The 23125-nt window shown below is 40.4% G+C and overlaps 1 protein-coding gene across 6 annotated transcripts in view; it reads left to right on the plus strand.

Annotated features, from left to right (window-relative positions):
* SPATA16 (spermatogenesis associated 16) overlaps window positions 1-23125 on the plus strand; it is a 137424-nt gene that overhangs the window by 41107 nt on the left and 73192 nt on the right. For all 6 annotated transcript variants that reach the window (XM_039486929.1, XM_039486925.1, XM_039486930.1 and 3 more), the window contains exons 3-4: window positions 965-1110; window positions 10387-10476. In XM_039486929.1, coding sequence (XP_039342863.1) covers window positions 965-1110; window positions 10387-10476 — 236 coding nt within the window. The remainder of the gene's footprint in view (window positions 1-964; window positions 1111-10386; window positions 10477-23125) is intronic.

Here is a 23125-nt window from a genome sequence, read left to right on the forward strand (position 1 = left end):
GCCGCCGAAGTGCCTAGTCTTTGGCGGTAATTCGGCGGCGGGAAGCCCCCACCATGGGTCTTCGGGGCACTTCGGCGGCAGGTCCCAGAGTGGAAAGACCCCCCGCTGCCGAATTTCTGTCGAAGCGGGGCCCCACCACCGCCGAAGACCCCAGACCCCCTGAATCCTTTGGGCAGCCCTGCTGTCCTCATAGAAAGGCCCTGTGGAACTTTATTATAAAATGATTCCCTTTCATAGGCCTTTTAAAAAGCTCATATAATTGAACAGAGAAATATATTTGTGCTTCAGAATTCTGCAAGAGTCCTAAAAACCCACCTATGCATAGGGGATTACTCACTATTAAATTCTATACAATTTTAAAGTAATAGAATAAAACCAAGGATATTGGCTTCATCCCTATTATATTTTATGGGACTTTTCCACAAAGGCAAATAATCTTGCCCATTACTTGGGAACTGGGAAAGACAATTGCCTCCTTATTTCCCTTTGGTTTCCTCCTATTATGTCCTGGGATTTCTTAACTGTAAGTCTGACTATGACAGCCTAGTCTAAAGTCTCCTCTCTTTTGGTATGTAGACATTCATAAATGCTTCCTGACACTGCCTTTGCTTAGGGGGCTGATCCAGAGACTCCCAGTGAATTCAATGCGCTTGGGAGCAGGTTCTTACTTTGTGAAGGGGGAAAACATGGTTATCTTTTTTTTATTTGTGCTTGTTTAGCTTTTAATTTTTTATATGTTGTCTGGAATATCCCTTATATGGAGTATTGCACAATGAAAGGTGACAGTATATTTTATACTACATTCATAGATAGTGTGTATCGATTGTTATTATATTAATATGAATATTTAATGTGAGAGTATGTTTCACTCAGACGTCAACTTTATTCATTCACCAGCTAAGAAATGCATTTACCAGAAGTATATTGCAAATTAGTGAACAATGTTTTTTGTTTTTTTCTATAGCTCTGCAGTAAAGGTGCAGCATTAGGGAAACCCTTCGATGCATCCCCCCAAGATATTTCAAGTATTGCCAGTTTTATTGAAACGAAGCTTGTAACCTGCTACCTAAGGATGAGGAAGCCTGACCTGGCTCTGAATCATTCTCACAGGTAAAAATGAGTATTGATTAATGTGTTACTAGGGCTTGAAGCAGGGAAAAGAAAAGCAAGTATACATTTTGGACTGGAAGGATTTGCAGCAGTTTATTACCCAATCCTATGACAAGAAAAGGGGAATCAATAACTCACCTTGAAAAAAAATCCCACTTGGAATAGACTAAGAGGAATGCTGGGAATTTAGTCATTAAGGCACAGTGATGCTAGAAGGCTCAAATCATTGGAAATGAAATATAATCCCTTTCTACTCGTTATCAGTTCAATGTCAGGCCAGAGGTGACTTGAAATTCTTTCCATCAGATGGTTCTTTGGTGGTCTCAGTCATTGTCCACATCTCAAAGACCAGCACCACAGCTGCAATCTCGGCAGAGAAGCCAGAAATCAAAAAGGCATGAAAATCAAATGTTCCCTTTGACTCTTTGGAGTCAAGATTTTGCCTGGACTCTCCAATCAGTGTTCAGGCACATTAGCAGAAGCTTTCACTGCCACTTTCCATCCTGTACCTGTTCTGTAAACAAAGGATTTCACTCTGTGGCCTGCCAGTCCACCACTTTTCATTATCGTTAAGTACACCTGTACCCCGATATAACGCGACCCGATATAACACGAATTCGGATATAACGTGGTAAAGCAGCGCTCCGGGGGGCGGGACTGCGCATTCCAGTGGATCAAAGCAAGTTCGATATAACACGGTTTCACCTATAACGCGGTAAGATTTTTTGGCTCCCAAGGACAGCGTTATATCGGGGTAGAGGTGTATATCTGAATAAATACTGCAGTTAACGCAGGTTGAGTTTTTCTTACAATTGTCTTAAGTGAATGTAAATGAAGGGAAACTATTGTGAAAGAGACAACTTGATTATATCTAAGAAGAAAGGTATGTTTGTGCCTAATACACTAGAGAAATTGGTGATGGACAATTCATCAGTATTAAAATATGATCCCTGTCATGGTGCTAAACTAGTAATCTGCTACATTAAGGCCAAGTGATGTCAGGGGGAGTTCTGCATGCATATCTACAGTGATTTATGGCTCTAGGTGTTGGTGCCCCCTGAACAACTCTGCTCTGTAAGTGACGTACCACATTTCTTAAAAGATTGTGCAAAGAAAAATACCTAAAGTTTACTTATTTGCCTACTTTTGGAAACATGATCATGGAGATCCCTGCCTCATTCTAAGCACTATCCCCAAGATGCACACCGCAATAAAATGGGAGGCTAACAAATGTGTATAATAAGAATTGGCAAACCTCTTTTGCATGTTGGGGAGGGAAGGATAGCTCAGTCATTTGAGCATTGGCCTGCTAAACCCAGCATTGTGAGCTCAATCCTTGAGGGGGCCACTTAGGGATCTGGGGCAAAATCAGTACTTGGTCCTGCTAGTGAAGGCAGGGGGCTGGACTTGATGACCTTTCAGGGTCCCTTCCAGTTCTATGAGATAGGTGAATCTCCATATATTTATGTTTTAAAAATACTAGGATTGCAAAATATGGCCCTGATTCTGTAGTGGGCCTCATGCTGGGGAACCCCAGTACCTGTCGCACAGCCAGATGGTGGAGCCTTTTTGAATTCCATGGGTGTCTACCCATGTGGTGTCATAGCAGGAGATAGGGGCCATAGCCAGAGTAAATGAAGTTGGATTACGATCTCTGGGTTACTGAAGAAATAAAAGATCTGGTGTTGGGTTGGGGTGTTTTCTGTTCTTTTTTTTTTCTTGCGTCTGATTTTAACAGATATTCTAACTTGCTTCCCTTTTAGTTACTAAAAAGGAGAAATGCAAATCAATAATGACTGAATCCTCAATTTAATTCAATTAATAATGCAGATGAAATAAATCTACACACTGTGCTTGTCAGACTGTGGAGCTGCAGGAGCAGATACAGACAGTACTCCAATATGAAAATATTCTGAGATACTATTAACATAAATACAGAAAATGAAGCATAATCAATATCTGTTTCTCAAAAAGAATAAATAAATAAATTACTCTGAGGACTCGGACTATAAATAGCTCATCACTGCATTGCAATGGTTAGGTAGTAATCATGAATCAAAATTAAAATATTCATTTCTGCGTTTATTTGCATTTGCTAGACTATCTTTATTTAATTTCATGTAAATCTCACAGTTCTTGCATACGCTTTAGAAGCCTTATTAACTAAAAATCCTCACGCATCTTTGTGTGCACACGCTTGCACTCTGACCCAAAGATGCAAAGCTGTTCTTCAAATGTCTGATCCTGCATGCTCTTCTTAACTGGGGTCTGGTCTACACTACAGACATATATTGGTATCACTGTGTTGCTAAGGAGTGACGTAGTTATGCCGACCTTAACCCCCTGTGTATGTCAGTAAGGGTATGTCTGCACTACCCGCCGGATCGGCAGGTAGCGATCAGTTTATCGGGGCTCAATATATCGCGTCTCATCTAGACGTGATATATCGATCCCCGAACGCGCTCCCGTCGACTCCGGAATTCCACCAGAGTGAGCGGCGGTAGCGGAGTCGACAAGGGGAGCCGCGGCCGTCGATCCCGCACCATGAGGACGAGAGGTAAATTGAAATAAGATACTTCGACTTCCGCTATGCTATTCCCGTAGCTGAAGTTGCGTATCTTACATCACCCCTGCCCCCTAGTGTGGACCAGGCCTAAGAAAGCTTCTCCTGCCAACATAGCTAATGCCTCTCAGGGAGGTGGATACGCCAACAGGAGAGCTCTCTCCTGTCAGGTTAGAGTGTCTTCATTAAAGTGCTATAGCAGTGCAGCTGCACCAATGCAGTGTTTTAAGTGTAGACGTGCCCCTAAATATAGCAGTTTTGTCAGTTGTGATGCTGCCTTCCAAGCATATTATATAATATGCTTAAAAGAAGCTTGTACAATGTTACAACTCACTAAACTCCAATGTCTACGTTAAGCGGCGTGTGTTGGTTTAGAGAACAGCTTTCCCACTACCTGAGTGAAAGAGAGACATTCCCATTGTCCTTAGCTTTTGAGCATGTGTTGGAGGTAAAGATGGGCTCTTCCTTACAACTGGAAATAAATCTGCTGGTTATTGTTCTCAGGACTTGAGGCTGCCTTTTTGCACTGAGAGGAGAGGACATCCATTGGATTTTGACCACATGGCAGGCTGACATAAAAGATGCACACTGGGTGATAAAAGGCTATTAGAAACACTCCTAATTCATCACCAGTGTGAATAAATGCATCTGAGTTGACCTAGCCCCGGCGTAGGCAACCTATGGCACGCATGCCAAAAGCGGCACACGAGCTGATTGTCAGTGGCACTCACACTGCCCGGGGCCTGGCCACCGGTTCGGGAGGATCTGCGTTTTAATTTAATTGTAAATGAAGCTTCTTAAACATTTTAAAAACCTTATTTACTTTACATACAACAATAGTTTAGTTATCTATTACAGACTTATAGAAAGAGACCTTCTAAAAACGTTAAAATGTATTACTGGCACGCAAAACCTTAAAGTAGAGTGAATAAATGAAGACTCGGCACACCACTTCTGAAAGGTTGCCGACCCCTGACCTAGCCAAACAGCCACCACAGTAGCTTATTTGACCACTAGCTGTCATAATTAAGTAGCCATCAAGCTGATACCTAACATCCAGTCTAAACCGGTAAAAAATATAGTACTCCAATAAGTAGTGAATCATACAACGTTTACATTCCCTGCAGTTCCTTTGGCCCAGGCGTTATGGCATATACCAGGGTTTAATGATCCTAATAACCCCATATGGCTTGCTGAGAAATTAGATTTTTCCCTTTTGTTGCAGAAGGCAATTTTCAATTACACCAGATGGCAAAACAGCAAAGGTTTAAACTTTACGTCAAGAAACTGACTAGAACCTCGTAATCGTGTTGAGGCCTTATGTCGCTCAACCTGATCTCCAAGGTTGATTTTTATTTTATTTATTTATTTATTTATTTTGGCTCCAATTGAAAGCTGTTTTGAAACAGAACACAATGTTTCAGCTCATCAGTCTCCTCTTTTAAGCCTGTCCTTTAGAGGGTCTGGCCCAACAGAAAAATACAGGAAGCTGCAATCATGTGAAGAAACACAAGTGGCAGTGCAATGGCATGCATGACTATGTAACCAAGAGGAGCTATTATGATTTGGTTTTCTCTGTGCGTCTTTAACATTGAAGAGGGTGGAGATGAGCTGTGATTCAAGGTGGAGGATCTGACAAAGCGAGACAGAAATTCTGCTTTTTCAAGGAGACTTCAGATTTCTGCCTTGCTTTGCTGGTATTCTAAGTGCTGGAGGGGCGCAAGTGTTAGGAAACAGAAAGGAGCTTTGGCCTCACCCTCACATCTGAGATAACTACACAAAGGCCAACAGGAAGTTGTTTTGTTCCCTGCACTGTTTTGTCTTATGACCATAATCTATCCAGCAACACTATGGTTGTGGAGTCCATAAAAGTGCAGATTATAAATCCAGGACATTGCCTGATTCCTTCAGAAATTCAAGTAGGATAGTTCAGCAAATGTAACTATCCAACATGGTCAACTAGTAGGACTTCACACCCAATGTTATTTCAATGAAATGACAGTAAGTCTTCTGATGTTGTAACACAGAAGTACAGAGATGGCCAATCCGTAGGCAAGCAATGGCCTTATGCTCCCCTCCATTAAGCACTGGAAAATAAAAATCACAGAAATTCTGGGTGGAAAAATGAGGTATGTTATGGAGGACCATCTGGAATGAAAAGTTTACTATGCTCTTCTTACCAAAAAGCCACTGGCATCCCCTCAACATATGTCCTTCAAGAAAAGGAATGTGTCAAGCAGGAGACAGCTAGGAGTCAGGGGAAAACCACCCTTTGCGGCATGTTTCCCTCTCTGAAGGGTGTAAATGATGCCTGACAAAGCCAGAATTACTTCTTCCTTGATGAGGGTTGCTGTGGACGGTCTGAGAACTGTGGGGTTTAACCCAGGTTTCCCTTCAGACCCCACACTTTCTGCAGGTATTGCCACCTGCTAATTCTGCATCTCCCTTCTGAAAATTGAATGCAAGGAGGACTTCACCCTCAGCAAACCCATGTCCCTTTTCTACTAAGGTTGCGTCTTCTGTGCCTTTTTAGGTGTTCAGTGGAGGATATGGCCCTTTGTAACACCACTTGCACAATTTATGGGAGGCATATTAATTATGTAATTGTTATGTGATAACTAATTGATAATAAATAGCATGGTGACAGCTTAAGGTAATGCAGTTAGTGGGAATCAAAGGGAGGAAAAAATAACTATAGATGGGAAGAGAGGTTTGCTGATAAAACTGGAAAAGGGAGAGGAATTGAGACCGATGCTGATGACTTGTGGAAGGGAAAGGCCCTAACATATCATATACATCCCTCCAACCCCATGCCCTCACTAACACCCACCCCACAAAAGAAAAAGAATATACAAACTTTCTGGAGAATCCAAATGAGTGGCTTCTAATAACCTTTAGCAAATATAAGGGGTACATTGCAATATACATAATTGATAAGCAATTATTTAATACAAGGCTATTCACTTGAGATGTTCTGAGACATCATAAGCTAGATGCGCTTTAAAAAAAACACCTATCATCCTACAATAGAATTCCCTTCTCTTATGCTGCATTCCGAATATTTCTTTATAATGCAACTACTTTATGAAAAACATTTTCGGTTAACTTTCCCCACCTTTGAACTATATTTTATTTCGAGGGCAGTAGATCAATTACATATTTGTTATCCAATGGGGTTGATCCTGCCCCACACACTCCCATTGACTTTGGGGGTGACTAATGCCCATAGCGTGTATTATTTTGTAGGATTCATTCAAAAAGAAGCTCCTAAAACAGCTTTTCTTCCTTCTTAGGAGAAACACAGTTCATGATTGAAAAGATTAATGCAAAGTCCAACAGGTTTTATGCAGGCTGAATTAAATATCCTCATCCTAGAATTGACAGCCGTTGTAAAGATGTTAGTGAAATTTGGTAGTCAAGAAATTAGTACTTGTACAGTTGGGAAATCAGTCAGCAGTGGATTACATGAACAAGACAGGGAAAGCAGAATCTGTCCACCCATATTAGGACTAGCTCAGGCCCCTGAACTGGATGCTTTGAAACAAGACCTTTCTAAATATCCTTTCATTTAGCAAGGAAGGAGAATGTTCTCCTTGTTCTTCTCCTTCCCCATGAAAGCTCATGCTCCAATACTTCTGTTAGTCTATAAGGTGCCACAGGACTCTGCTGCTTTTACAGATCCAGACTAACATGGCTACCCCTCTGATGATATTTGTTTACTTGTATCTTTCATCTATAGAGACAGCCCCTTGACTTTTTTTTTCTACAAAGACTAACTAAATGCAATGTGCTGGTAGGTAGCAAAGATGTTCCTTTTAATGTTAATCAGATTTTCAGAGCTAAATCCCCACTGCAGTTGAGAAGAGCTGCAATAAAAAGATGTGCATCTCTGGAGAAAAGGAAGAGTGAGGCTGATGTTTTCCAGAGATCAATTTTTATACAGCAACTTGCCTTTCTTGCTGCATCTGGTGTTTTTGGAGCTGGGAAGTCAGCTCAAAGGGGAACTAAAGGTAGAAAACTATGGTCAAATACGTACACCTTTAATTCACGTGCCCTGATAGCTCTGGTGGGAGAAAGCTGATGTCTCCTTTTCTTTTTTTCCCCCTTAGAACTTGAAGAAAAGATAATAGGACAAACCCTGTATTATTTTTAAGGGAAGATGTCAAGATGAAAAAATGAAAATGTCAAAAACCAGGTTGATATACTGTGTTACTTAAAAACTGTTTTGTTGAGAAAAACTGACCAAATGATTTAGAAAAGGCATTTACTGGACAGTCTTTGGATTACACTGCCGCTGAAAAATAAATGAAAATCCGTGTCATGTTTACTTTAGTCTAGTCCCTTTAATGGTGGGGGGGAGAGGGCAGGGGAAAGTCTGGCAAGAACACATGTTTTAATCTTCAGACGTAGGGTTTTTATTTGCAGTGTTTCCAATTAAAACTTCTTTTGCATCTGGATCAAGAAATAGTTGTTTAAAAAATGTTTATTAAAATCCCTTTGTCTTTATGATGTCACTCCCAAAAGCATATCAGTAAAAATTCAATGGAAGCTTTGCACCTAGTGGTGAGTGGTACTTCTCCACACGATACACACACAGATCTTCATGACCCTGTAGTACATCGACTAGGCGCATCTCCTTCACTGCTGGATCTTCCCCACCTCGTTTTCCTTTCAGCACCTGTCATTGTACAGAGGTGAATACCCACTTTGTCGGATGCAAGACTTGTATCCGACTAAGTGGGTATTCACCCACGAAAGCTCATGCTCCAATACATCTGTTAGTCTATAAGGTGCCACAGGATTCTTTGCTGCTTTTACAGATCCAGACTAACACGGCTACCCCTCTGATACTTGTCATTGTACAGAGTCCTCCATGGCTGGAGATGGATACTGGAGCAGGGACTTATTCTCAGAGTTCACAACCTCGCAGGTTCCCACATAGTTGGATGGACCTCCAGTCTGCTCTCATTTCAGGGATCGGCTTCCTGGATTGTTGCTTTTCTTCTCTACCTCTGTTTGTATCATTCATATGACCCTCCCACCCCCAACTCCTGTCTTTGTATTTTACCAAAAGTGGCTTTTCAGATCTGGAGATAGTATTATCCAGGTCATGGGCCAGCTTTACCCACTTTTAAGTTCATCACATGACACGAATTATAATTATTCTACAAAAAAGCTGCTAAACTGTAGTGGTTTGCTGTATCAAACAGCTGTTCTATGTAAATCCACAGAACTTGCCATGCCTGGGAGTGTACACGTCTCTGAAGAAATAACAGCATTCAGCTGAATGATCAAATAATCAAAGGTAGTTTTTAGGTCTCTGCTTATAGCAAGTGAGTGAGATATTTGTTATAGGTTTTAGAGAACGGTATCATATTTTTTCAGTATAGAGTTTATAGATAGAAAGAAGGAGCTGATCTTTTTAAGATTAGGAATGAATCAAGATGAAAAAGGAGAGCTGAAATCTAATTCTTTGAGATTCTGCTACAATTCTGTATTTATTATAAACCTATCAGAGTACATCCTGCCCTAAGTCTTGTAGAAAATGCGTTGCTAACTACCAGGAGATTATTGATTTTTTTTCATTGCTGTTGCTTAGCTCTGGTAGAGCCGATAACTTGAAAAAAAAATCAATGTTGCTATTATCAAGTGTTGACTACAGTTTATAACAGCAACAATCTCCTTTAAAATCTCTTCCTGCAGCACCAGTTATCATTCAGTTTGTTAAAGTGTTAATGCCTTGAGCATACTGATCATTAAATGTCAATAATATTTGAAGTCCTTTGGGATTGCTTTCTGGCTAAACTCGTTTTTGGTGTGCCTTGGAGTCTTTTGAATTTCCAAGTTCTCCAGCATTTGGTTCAGAAAATGTAGTATCTGATGCAATATCTGTCTATCGTTGGTAACAGGGATCAACCTTTTAAAAAGATGAACACTCACCACAGCTAAATTATAACTAATATTTCAAATTACTGAGGGGGATTGGGTGCTGTATTCTAGATCAATCCTTGTACCGCCCTTATGACTGTAGTATCTAAGCCCTTTCTAGTAGTGAAATTGTAATGTCAGCAAAGAAGTAGGATCCAGATTCATCCTGAATCTCTGTCCTCTGCTTACACCAAAAGACATACTGCCTGTCTATTCTAATAGTATAGTGTATACTAGTTTTCCTTACACCTCCTATTGATATAGACCCTGCTTCTGCAACATCCAACCTGAGTGGGACTATCCTTTGTTACAATTTTGGAAACACTCTCACTGGCTTTCAGGATTTTTTTAATTAGTTATGTGTGAATAATTCCTTTAAGATAATAATGTAAGATTATCATCAAACCCAGAAATATAGATGACAGATAACAAAGGAAGTTCTACAATAATATGTGGTATCTTTGCTGATGTTATATGCTAGCTAAATGCAGTATAACGTGCGCTCACCAGGACTTTAATAGCTGTTTCTATAACAATAGGCAAAGCTATAAATGAAATTGCATTTATGATACAAATTTAATAGACATTTTAATAATGCCTGTTCATCCATCTTAGCTGTCAAAGGAGAAAAAGTGATAATTCATTATTGGGTTTGGGGAGATAGATTTTGAATCATGTATAGAAAGTGTGTACAGCATGTGCCTTATTCAGAGTTTGATATTAATGATCTTTTAATAGTGTAACAATTTGAGGTTTAACTTGATCATCTCTTTTACATTTCAAAGGAGCATTATTTTGAACCCAGCCTATTTCCTGAACCATCTTCGTCAAGCTGCTGTATTTAGATGGTTGGAACGATATTCTGAAGCTGCAAGGTATGGTTGGCATTTGTGGATTTTCTACATCTAAAGTTTTCCCTACAGCTCCTTCATTCCAGCTCCCAGTACTACAGACAATTGGGGAAATTATTTCCTACAGCTCATCAGTCCTAGGGACATCATCATGTGTCCATGCTTCATTCTAGTGGTCCATGACTTTGTCAGAACCCCTTCATAGAATCAAATTCATATAATACACAGTGATTGCTCCTCCTTTCTATATTAAAGTTCTACTAGAGGCCTGATACTGCACCATGAAAGTGCATGGCAACTTTGGTTTCACTGAGCATAGGATCAAACCTATAGGAGAGCTCTGATCCTGCTGCCCTTATTCACATGAGTAGTCTCACTGAAGTCAATGGGACTGTTCACGTGAATAAGAACTGCTTGCGGGGGTAAGATCTTGCAAGACTGAGCTTTACTTGTGTGTTTATACTGGAAAACTGTGTAGGTGTTGTGCAGCAGTGGTGCAGCTGCACTGGCGCTACCAAATGGTGGAAACTGTAGTGTCGGCAGGGAGCAAATATTGTTACCACCTGACAGGTTTATATGAAAGAAGTTACCTTCCAGGAGGTGAGTGAGGTTGCTTGGTGTAATGCAAGAAGTAACTATATACCTTTGTTACTGCTTCTACTCAGCACTTATATAGAACCTTTCATTTGAGGAGCATAAAGTGTTTTACAAACCATTAGTGAATTAAGACAGAACAGGCGTGAATTAGGTAAGAGATATAGAACAGTCATGTCACTCACTGCTGAAATCAATCACCTGTGGCATAGAACATGGCAGCTGTTTAATAATGAATGGCAACCCTTACACAACAGTTTAGTATGGGGACGGAAGAATACTTTATCCAATCAAAACTTCAGAGAGAATTTAGGGAGGCCACTTGTAATTATCTCTGGTGAACTTTGCCCAGGAGCTGTGATTAACCCTGTAAAAGTTGTCATGGGATCTTGGCTCACAAGTGATCTGAATCTTGTTTTACATCTCTTTCTAAAGAAAGTACCTCCAACAACACAATGCTCCCTAGCATCTTGCTGGGGTATTGGGTCAGTATTGATTCAGAGCAAATTGCCACCTATGGAATCACCGACACTCAAGGTTCAGAATAGCAGCCGTGTGAGTCTTTATCCACAAAAAGAAAATGAGTACTTGTGGCACCTTAGAGACTGACATCTTACACAGTTTTAAAGGTTGTAGCAGGAGACGACATTATTCCATGACTGGCAAGGAAGCCTGATTAAATCATGTATTTTCAGATCTGTTAATTCTGTTATCCCACCAACAGGCAAGGCGGTTTTACTTGAAACCAGGTAGAAGAATGTATTTTTCACTTCCAGGAGTTGATCTTTCCTAGAAAGTAATGCATAGAAAATGAAACTATCTGAGAGCATAATGTGATCCAAGAAGAAAATAAGGTGCTCAGATATCTAGTAACAAAAAAAAGGTGGTTGGTGTTGCTGCAGATAAGTAATCATTCAACAGGAGTACTGCATCAGCAAGCAGGAAGGAACCGGGTCAGCTTTTTTTCATGTCAGGAAGCTTTCGTGGAACTAGTTGTTTTTAAATGAGATTATTATGTATTTTGCAAAGGAGACATTTCTGACAGATGGAGACCAAGTGGATCCAAATAAGTGACAGTATTATTGTGAGTTTAGCTTAGTTTACCATAGTATTGTAATAACTGTGTGGAGTTTTTGTTCCAGCCTTGTGTTAAACTAAGCTAAGCAGCGGCATCTCTTTGGAGTCAGTGGTATCAGTCTGACCCTGTTAACAAAGTAGAATGCAATCTGTCTGTTACAGATAGACTGCAGTATGCAGGTGTTTAGCCGCAGTTTCTAAAAGTCTAAATATGCTTTTGTTAGCATGAGCTGTCATTTATCTTTGCCTGCTCTATGTATGTGAATGAGGTTAGTGTGTTTCCTTGTGTGATTTTTTCCCTCTTAGTTATTATTATACATATCCAGAACATTGTTATAGGCAGTGGACAATTGTTTTTGGTGGAGGTAGCATATATGTATACAGCAAATGGGCAGGAATAACTCAGCCCACCTGGCAGGTTCTGGGTGCCCAAGATAGAGAACTATTGATCTCTTTGAGGATATAGCAGGCTAAGTTCCCCAGAGCAAATTCTGTTCTCTGTTCCAAATTCAGCGATGATGTGTCAACTGATGTATGTTACACTCCACTGCGTTCAGTTAGACTCCTTCATACTTACTTACACCTATTCCCTCCATATTTAAGAAGTCTGGACTGGTACAGTTGCACACTGAATAGCCAGAAGGTACAAGTTAAAGTTGGATGTGGGGTAATGTAATTTTTACTACCTTTTGGCTCCTCAGTGTAACTGACACCAACTCAGGCTGCCTCAGACATTGGTAGAATGGATATAAGTATGTATGAGGCAACCTGAATGCCAGGGAGTCTAAATCAGCGTGAGCAGTTGAATGTGTATCACTGCCTGCCTCTTCTCTGAATTTGGCTCCATGTGTCTAAACGAGTCCTGTATGTGACTCTAATAGGGTTGCCAATTTTGGTTTGATGTGATGATGCCTCCAGGAATACATGACTAATCTTTCCTTAAAGATTAATCTTTAATTCCTGGAGACACCAGGACAATCCTGGAGGGTTGGCAACAGGGTGACCAGACATCCTGATAAAATAGGGACCATCCCGATATTTGGGTGGTTGTCCCAATATTTGTCCCAATATTTCACTCTGGGTTGGTTTGTTTGTTTTTGTTTTTTTTGTTGTTTTTTTTTGTTCCACTGGCAGCACTCAGCTTTTTTGCTCCACTGGCGGAATCCCCCACCCCCATGTGTCCCAATATTTTCTTCATCTCATCTGGTCACCCTAGTTGGCAACCCAAGACTCTAACAGGCTGCACTTCATGCAGTGTACAGTGTTATGCAGTAGTCCCAAAGGCACTGCTTGATGGATCAGAGCTTTGAAAAATGAGCAATTCTAGAAAGTGGTAGCCACTGACTCTAAGACATACTAAATATTTCAGTAAAAATGTTTCTCCTCCAAAGGTATCTCTGAAATTTGGAGAAATGGATTAGAGGGTGGGGAGAAACTTGAAGTCTGACAAGAAGCATGCTGGATTGCCTGTAAGTGAGAGAGCATCTAGGGAAGTTAATGAGGGCAGTGCCAGAGGCGTTGTCACTAAACACTGCCATTGAGGGATGTGGTAAGGCTGTAGCCATAGAGAATGCATTTCCTGCAGAAATAACTGGGCAAACCAGGGGGCGTAGATATGAAAGCTATCATTCTTTCCTACCTTGCTAATATATGTTACATGTGATCTAACCTCTTCAGCTGGAGCAGGCTTGAGCCTGAGTAATACAAAGTGAAAATCTGCAATGCATAGAAACAGTCAGGCTCCATATTGGGTTTGAAACTTGAAGATCAAAGTCCAGAAGCTTATCTTTGCTTCTTACAATAAAACCATTTTGCTGTCATCTTTTTGCTGCTCAGAATGCTGTACTGCCTGGTTTAATTGCATCATGTTCTGTGAGGCACTTACGATAGTACTTTTTGTAACCAGCTAGAACACTAGTGACTTGGAACTAGCTGTAAAAAAGCAAAAGAAAGTGGATCAGAGCACAGACTCATTCTCCCTATGCCAGAACACCTCATATTCACCCGTGACTCCATACAAGATAGTGCTAAGCAGTGCTGAAGGAGGAAGAAGGTTTAGAATCTTAATAGTCCCAGTATGGATGACTCAGCTGTTTACTGCTTCTTTTTAAAATGGCATTAGATAGTCCCATCCATTGTACAGCAAACCAGACTTGATAGTTCTGAAACTCAGCATTGTGTCTATTACAGGCGCTCTCTCTCTCTCTCTCCTCTCTCTCTCTGCATGAATCTAGTTCCTGGTCTCATTTTATCCAAACCCTCCAAATTTGTACTGTGGGGAAAGGGGTGAATAAATGGTTCTGACTTATCACTTAAAAGGCATATGTTTGAACAGTTTAGTGTTCCTAAGAAGTTTAGTCATTCTGTTCTTAGGAACAGTATATCTTTAAATTTCACTATGGTGCTATCATATAAATATTGATCCTATATTCTCCCAAATCCATTAATTGACTTCCCTCTACACTTACCTGTTTCACGGGCTACTTCCTGTTAAAAAAAATAAATCCTACAAGCTGTTTTTTGCTTTTCAAGAAATGGAGGACGGTCTATTTATCTCTCTACTGATTTTCTTTCAGTTTACAAAAAACAAAGCAAAAACCATTTCTATAAAAATCTGTTGTCATGGAAACCAACTTTGTTCTGGTTGCACTAATGAAAGTCCCGTTGAGGCCGCATGGTTTGCACAATGTTAACAAATCTTGTAGCGAAGGTTATTTTTATACTAGTATCTCAGGCCCTGTGAATTTCTTGGGGTCAAGAGAGAGAGAATGAACTTAAGATAGTATCCTGGGCAGTGCTTCTTTAGTATGCCAGAAAATCATTGCAGCAGAGGAAGATGTAGCCAGTGAAAGAATCTTGATATCAGATACCCAGATACATCCAATGAAGCAAGAATCCTTATGAAGTCTTTTGGGGTGCCATTTATTACTGCTGCTTTCAGGAATGAAGGGCTCAGAGACCAGGGAACTATTTTGCATTTCCTATTCATGGTGGCATAAACCTCAGTGCCAACTCTACTGTAAGCATCATGCATGTGTGATGGCTGCCTCTTGGATGACACACCGGGGATTGAATCTGGGACTTCCAGAACTAAAAGCACAAACTGTTACAGCTTGAGCTAAAAAACCAAGGCTGTGTAACTAGGGGCTGTTTCAATTCCTGTCCTCTGTAGATTGGCACAGAGAAGGGACCTTAACCCACATTCACCAGTGGGTTTGCCATGAATAGTTAGTAAAGGGTTAAAGCATAGTACCTGGTGGGCACCTGACCTGAGGACCAATCAGGGAAGAGAATTTGAAACTCCTAGGAGGGAACTTTTCCCTCTGTTTGGGGTGGGTGTTGTCTTTGGCCGTTTGGAGTTACAAGAGTCTAGATGATTTAATCAAGTCTACCAGCTTCCACCTTTCTGAACTAATTTCTTCTAGTCAAGATAGTGAGTATTAGAAAGATACTTTGTGTCCTTATCTAATAATCCTATGTTTGCAATTCTGTGTGTTTGTTATTGATTATTCTTAATTCTGCTTGTACTGGTTGTACTGAGAAAGAGAGAGGATTCTCTCCAGAGATTGATAAGGTTATACCCTATGAGTGTCCAGCTTGGGCTCATAGAGATTCTGTATTTTCTTTTTATTCTTTAATAAATTCTTTCTTTTCTTTGGACTTGGTTAATTCCTTCTCTTGTGGAAATTCAGGGGAAGGGGAGGGAGGAAGAGACAGTTCCTCCTGGGTTTGATTCAAGCAGTTTGAATCAGGTATCTCTTTCCAGGACTAGGGAAGGGGAGGGGGGAAGTGAGTCCCTCTTTGTGTTGAGTCAAGGATTTGACTCGGTGTATATCTCTCCAAAGTGGCTAGGAGAGAGAGAGAGGGGGGAAGTGGGCTGCTTCCCTGTGTGTAGAGATTCAAGGGGTTTGAATCTGGGTTCCCCAGGGGAAGCTTGGGGGACAGGTAGTGTGTCAGACACTTTAACCTGACTGGTGGCAGCGAAGGAGACCTACCCTAGGATTTTAGGGTGGGGGAATACATGCTGGTCCTCACTTTGAAACCCCCCAGTTTCAAGTGAGGGTGCAGACCAGGACAGGGTTACATAAGGATGGTGCACAAGGCATGCAAGTATCGTTTAGAAGTTTTAATATATAGACTAGGCACAGAACACACCTAGTGAAGGACACCCATGAATATTCTATGCATACATTATCTTTGCATTTCTGTCAGTTGAAGTGCTTGCCATATTTTGGACCAGCCACATCCCTTTTGACTGAAATCACATACTTTGCTGCCTTAATAATGTCTTTTGTCTTAGAAACTCATACCTTATAGCATGCTCTTGTGCACGGGTAGGATCTCATTTGAATGCCCATATTGCATGCCAACTTTGCCCTCCTTGCTACATCCTTGCATAGATAAAATAAAGGAAGAGTGAGACCCACCTTATCCCACATTATTTTGCTCATTTTCCTTCCACCTTGTTTTTTACTGTAGTGCAGACAGATGAAAGCATTTCTTGTTAGTTACAGTCACCGACTTCCTTCCCAGAGCCAGGGGGCAGGGAGACCTCTGCTGGCGAGAATGACAATTTGTGATGTCAGATTTTTCAGTATTGAAGGAAGAAAATGAATCTGGGGGTTTTCTGCAAGCAAGGAATGGAGAGTTTCCACTATGTGTGTGCTATTTCCCCAGAGAAATATTACAAAGGAACACTTCATAAATTGCAGCTAAGAAAGAGGCTTTGACATTTATCAGGATCAGTCAAAGCCCAACGGAAAGTCCATGCAGCTTATTATTTAATTTGACACCAGTATATGTTGTCAGTCTGTATAAAAAAAAAACCCTAGCTGTTATTTCTATGCTCCACTCATTATTCTTTTATCACGCTCAAATGTGTGAGTGTCAAACAATAGTTCATTCAGCTGAAGCCGTGTCAAAAACAGAGGGCAGCTTTAGTTACTAATATTTTTCACTAAAAGTAAACAGCATTATTGATAGTATGGGTTTTGTCTTTATAGAGGGGACATTGGGTGTATCAGAAAAGGGAATACAACCAAACTGAGGAAATATCAGTTATGACTTACAGTGAGTATAGAAACTATTATTCTAAAAGTTACATCAGCTACCTGTTTTTAAGCCATTCATCCCAGTTACTCCATCTTTTCTCAAACAGTTCAGCTGTTAACCTAAACAGGCAGCATGGCTTTCCGTGCCTCTTGAGATTTGCATGACATGCATCTATGCAAACGACTATTTGTTTAATATTGTGTCACAGAGCATCTGAGATCTTGCTGTGCTTAATGACCTGTTTTCCTAAGTGCCTCCTGTCATTTTTCCTTTAAATTTTGTCCTTTCCAAGTACATCTTCTCTGCTTTTTACTCCACATTTGCAAGGTCTTTGTTTCCTTACATAGTAGTTGCCATTTAAAAGGTAGCATTTTTGTAACAAATTATATTAATCTCAATACAATATAGGAAAATATTACTACTTACTACCAAAAGACAGGTTCTTTTAAAAAGGCAACCACTGCACAATAAGAACTACTGACCTGGTGGTTAGTACTTTTTATTGCCCCACTGGAGACTTATTTTTGTTTCCTAGTAATGGTCTCTCACTGCCTAAGCCATCTGGGACTCAGAGTACAACAGAACAGCACGCTCAGCCCTTGAGTGCTTTGTGTTGCTTCTCCACATGATAAAGGTTCACTGTTGGCAGGTTCCTTGGGAGTTCTATCCACTCCTCTGCAGCCAGTAAGATGTTAGCTGCGTCATGAGCCACAGGGCTCCTTTTGCTGCATTTGGTAGCTATTTCCATATCCGTGTACACGCAATCATCAAACCCTGATTGTGCTAATTTCACACCTCTCTCCTTTATTCAAAATTCCAAAAACCAAATTTTGTTTATCTGAAACTCTGATTATCTGGTGGTTTCAGATATCTCCAGAGTCCTTAAAATAATCAGAGTTTCCCTTTATTCGTGACCTGGGGCAGATGTTTAAAGCTGAACTATGCATCCGACGAAGTGGGTATTCACCCACGAAAAGCTCATGCTTCAATACGTCTGTTAGTCTATAAGGTGCCACAGGACTCTTTGCTATTATTTCTTTGTTCACTCTCCGAGTTAGGTAAAAAAGGAACTGCCTCCAACCCTATTCCAATTTTATATATATATATATATGTGTGTGTGTGTGTGTGTGTGTGTGTGTGTGTATATATAATATAATATCTTCTTTCTGTTTTTAAACTCCAGAAAATGTAAGCTGTACCATATCAGAAGAGGATAGTGGTTCACTTAGTCTGATACCTTGCCTCTGAGGGGCAGTATCAGGATATTGGAAAGGAAGGTTATGAAATTAGAGTAACATTAACACCACAAAGACATGGGTTTGTGTATTAGAGACAATCTTGTAGAGCTATTAAAACTGCAAAAGAAGTATAACTATATTTACCATTTGAAGATTGAGAGCCAGCTAACCGACTGTACAATGGGGCCCTGATTTGGCCCTTTAGACACTATTATAGAATCATTAAAACCATAGAAATATAGGACTGGAGGGGATCTTGATAGGTCATTTAGTCCAGTCCCCTGCACTGAGGCAGGACTCAGTATTATTTAGACCATCCCTGACACGTGTTTGTCTAACCTGTTCTTAAAAATCTCCAATGATGGAGATTCCACAACCTCCCTAGGTAATTTGTTCCAGTGTTTAACTACTCTTATAATTAAGTATCAGAGGGGTAGCCGTGTTAGTCTGGATCTGTAAAAGCAACAAAGAATCCTGTGGCACCTTATAGACTAACAGACGTTTTGCAGCATGAGCTTTCGTGGGTGAATACATCAGATGCATCTGAAGAAGTGGGTATTCACCCACGAAAGCTCATGCTGCAAAACGTCTGTTAGTCTATAAGGTGCCACAGGATTCTTATAATTAAGAAGTTTTTCCTAATGTCTAAGCTAAATCTCCCTTGCCACAACTTAAGTCCATTACTTCTTGTCCTGTCCTCAGTGGTTACAGAGAACAATTTATCACCCTCCTCTTTATAACAACTTTTTACATTCTTAAAGACTATTCTCATGTTTCCCCTCAATCTTCTCTTCTCCCCACTAAACACGTTTTCTTTTTCAATCTTTCTTTGTAGGTCATGTTTTGTAGACCTTTAATAATTTTTCTTGCTCTCCTCTGGACTTTCTCCATTTGGTCCACATCTTTCCCAAAGTGTGGTGCCTAGACCTGCACACAACAATATTCCAGTTGAGGCCTCATCAGTGCTGAGGAGAGTGGAAGAATTACTTCTCGTGTCTCGCGTATAACACTCTTGCTAATACAGCCCAGAATGATGTTTACTTTTTTTGCAACAGTATTACCTTTTTAACTCATATTTAGTTTGTGATCCACTATAACCCCCATATCCTTTTCTGCAGTATTTGTTCCTAGGCAATACTTTCCCATTTTGTATTTGTGCAATTAATCATTCCTTCCTAAGTGGAGTACTTTGCATTTGTCCTTGTTGAATTTCATCCTATTTATTTCAGACGGTTTGTCAAGATCATTTTGAATTCTAATCTTATTCTCCAAAGCTCTTGCAACCCCTCCTAACTTGGTATCAGCCACAAACTTTATAGGATATTGAATAGAACCAGATCTAGGACAGATACTTGCTGGGTCTCACTTGATATACTATTCCAGCTTGATTGTGAACCTTTTATAACTACTCTCTGAGTATGCTTTACCAACCAGTTGGGCACCCACCTTATAGTAGGTTCCTCAAAGCTATATTTCCCTAGTTTGTTTTTGAGAAGGTCATGCGAGACAGTATCAAAAGCCTTACTAATGTCAAGATATATCAAATCTTCTGCTTCCTCTCTATCCACAAGGTTTGCTACTCTGTCAAAGAAGGATAGTAGGTTGGTTTGACATGATTTGTTCTTGACTGTTACATATTACCTTATTTTCTTCTAGGTGCTTACAAATTGTTTGCTTGATTATTTGATCCATTACGCTGGTCTACAATTTTTGAGAAGTCGTCTGCTTCAGAGATAAAATGTGCTATTTATTATGTATTTTGATGTGCTGAATTCAAATATGACAATTAAAACAACTGATTGGCTACTGTTTCTAAGATATTTAAGTTTTTACATTTGATGTCTATGTATATTGTGTAGATAGTAGAGTTTTAATCATAAATTGTAATCCTAGGTCTTTTCATGTGTTTACGGTTGCTTTACATGATAATATTTCACCTGTCCTGTTTATGTAACACTTTAAAAATCAGCAAAAGGGTTATATAAATAAAATGTATTATGAAACAAAAGGCAAAAAACTATTATGTACATAGTTTAGTCCTATTCAGTGTCTACTCGGCACTTCTTGGCTTGTCTCTTGTATTCATTAAATGGAGCATCTCTTGTCACTGTCCAGCAATAGTCTGCAAGCATTGATGGGCTCCATTTGCCCTGATAGCGTTTCTCCATTGTTGCAATGTCCTGGTGAAATCGCTCGCCGTGCTCGTCACTCACTGCTCCGCAGTTCGGTGGAAAAAAATCTAGATGACAGTGCAAAAAAATGTATCTTTAGTGACATGTTGCAACCAAGGCTTTTGTATGCCTTGAGGAGGTTTTCCACCAACATCCTGTAGTTGTCTGCCTTGTTGTTTCTGAGAAAATTTATTGCCACTAACTGGAAGGCTTTCCATGCTGTCTTTTCCTTGCCACGCAGTGCATGGTCAAATGCATCATCTCAAAGAAGTTCACAAATCTGAGGACCAACAAAGACATTTTCCTTTATCTTAGCTTCACTTAACCTTGGAAATTTTCCAGGGAGGTACTTGAAAGCTGCTTGCGTTTTGTCAATGGCCTTGACAAAGTTCTTCCTCAGACCAAGCTTGATGTGTAAGGGTGGTAACAAAATCTTCCTTGATTCAACAAGTGGTGGATGCTGAACGCTTTTCCTCCCAGGCTCCAATGACTGTCGGAGTGGCCAATCTTTCTTGATGTAGTGGGAATCTCTTGCACGACTATCCCATTCGCAGAGAAAACAGCTGTACTTTGTGTATCCAGTCTGCAGACCAAGCAAGAGAGCAACAACCTTCAAATCGCCACAAAGCTGCCACTGATGTTGGTCATAGTTTATGCACCTCAAAAGTTGTTTCATGTTGTCATAGGTTTCCTTCATATGGACTGCATGACCAACTGGAATTGATGGCAAAACATTGCCATTATGCAGTAAAACAGCTTTAAGACTCGTCTTCGATGAATCAATGAACAGTCTCCACTCATCTGGATCGTGAACGATGTTGAGGGCTGCCATCACCCCATCGATGTTGTTGCAGGCTACAAGATCATCTTCCATGAAGAAGAATGAGACAAGATCCTTTTGACGGTCACGGAACATGGAAACCCTAACATCACCTGCCAGGAGATTCCACTGCTGTAGTCTGAAGCCCAACAGCTCTGCCTTACTCTTGGGTAGTTCCAAATCCCTGACAAGGTCATTCAGTTCACCTTGTGTTATGAGGTGTGGTTCAGAGAAGGAGGATGGGAGAAAATGTGGGTCCTGTGACACTGATGGTTCAGGACCAGAAGTTTCAACCTCTTCCTCTTCCTCGTCTGACTCAAGTGAGAATGATTCTGGTGCATCAGGAACCGGCAGTCCTTCTCTGTGGGGTACTGGGCGTATAGCTGATGGAATGTTTGGATAATGCACAGTCCACTTTTTCTTCTTTGACACACCTTTCCCAACTGGAGGCACCATGCAGAAGTAACAATTGCTGGTTTGATCTGTTGGCTGTCTCCAAATCATTGGCACTGCAAAAGGCATAGATTTCCTTTTCCTGTTCAACCACTGGCGAAGATTTGTTGCACAAGTGTTGCAGCATATGTGTGGGGCCCACCTCTTGTCCTGATCTCCAATTTTGCAGCCAGAATAAAGGTGATAGGCTTTCTTAACCATAGTGGTTATACTGCGCTTTTGTGATGCAAAAGTCACTTCACCACAAACATAGCAGAAGTTATCTGCACTGTTCACACAAGTACGAGGCATCTCTGCTCACTTTGGCTAAACAGAAATGTGTCCCTTTGCAAAATCAAACACTGACAAATAAGAGAGCACGACACTGTGTGATTTCTAGAGCTGATATAGGGCAATTTGTTCAGCAGAGTGATATAAGCTTCGTTATGATTGCATCATCCATGACTTCTAGGAATAACATGATGCAATTCATATCATGTATGACGCAATGCCAGCTTCAGATTGCATCATTCATTGTTTTGCCTAAAAAGCAAGTACTGTCCAAACCCAGTCATAGATTTATTCATAGATCCAGTCAAAGATGTATTTTAGTCATTTCTGGTTTAAATTGAGATCCCTTCCCTTTATAACTCACTTATCCTCCGCTATTCCCAAGTCAAGGGTCGTATATACTGACCCAATAGCATAACTTGAAAACTAGAGCCAATCAACAATTTTAAGCATCATTTTCATTCTCAGTGACCCAGAATTAGTAAAGTTTGACTACATTTATTTCAGAAGCATTTTGGCTGTAGAGCAGTGTTATCTATCCAGGTACCAAAGTTAAGTTGACTGGTCTAGAATTTCCAGGGTTGTCCTTATTTCCCTTTTCATAGATAGGTACTACATTTGCCTTTTTCCAATTCTCTGGGATCTCTCCCCAACTCTGTGAATTCTCAGAGATAATCACTAATGGCTCAGAGATCTCTTCAGCCAGTTCCTTACGCATTCTAGGATGTATTTCATTAGGTCCCACCTTAAAGACATCTAACTTGTCTGAGTAATTCTTAACTTGTTCTTTTCATATTTTAGCCTCAGATTCTAACTCATTTATACTGATGATCACTATGTTAGTCATCCAATCACTGGTAACTTTTTTGATAGAAATTGAAACAAAAAAGGCATTTAACACTTCAGCCGTTGCTGCGTTTTCTGTTATTGTCTTTCCCTCCTCATTGAGTAGTGGACTTACCCTATCCCGGGTCTTCCTCTTGCTTCTCATGGACTTG

Source organism: Mauremys reevesii, linkage group 9 (genome assembly GCF_016161935.1).
Source record: "Mauremys reevesii isolate NIE-2019 linkage group 9, ASM1616193v1, whole genome shotgun sequence".
Taxonomy (NCBI): Eukaryota; Metazoa; Chordata; order Testudines; family Geoemydidae; genus Mauremys; species Mauremys reevesii.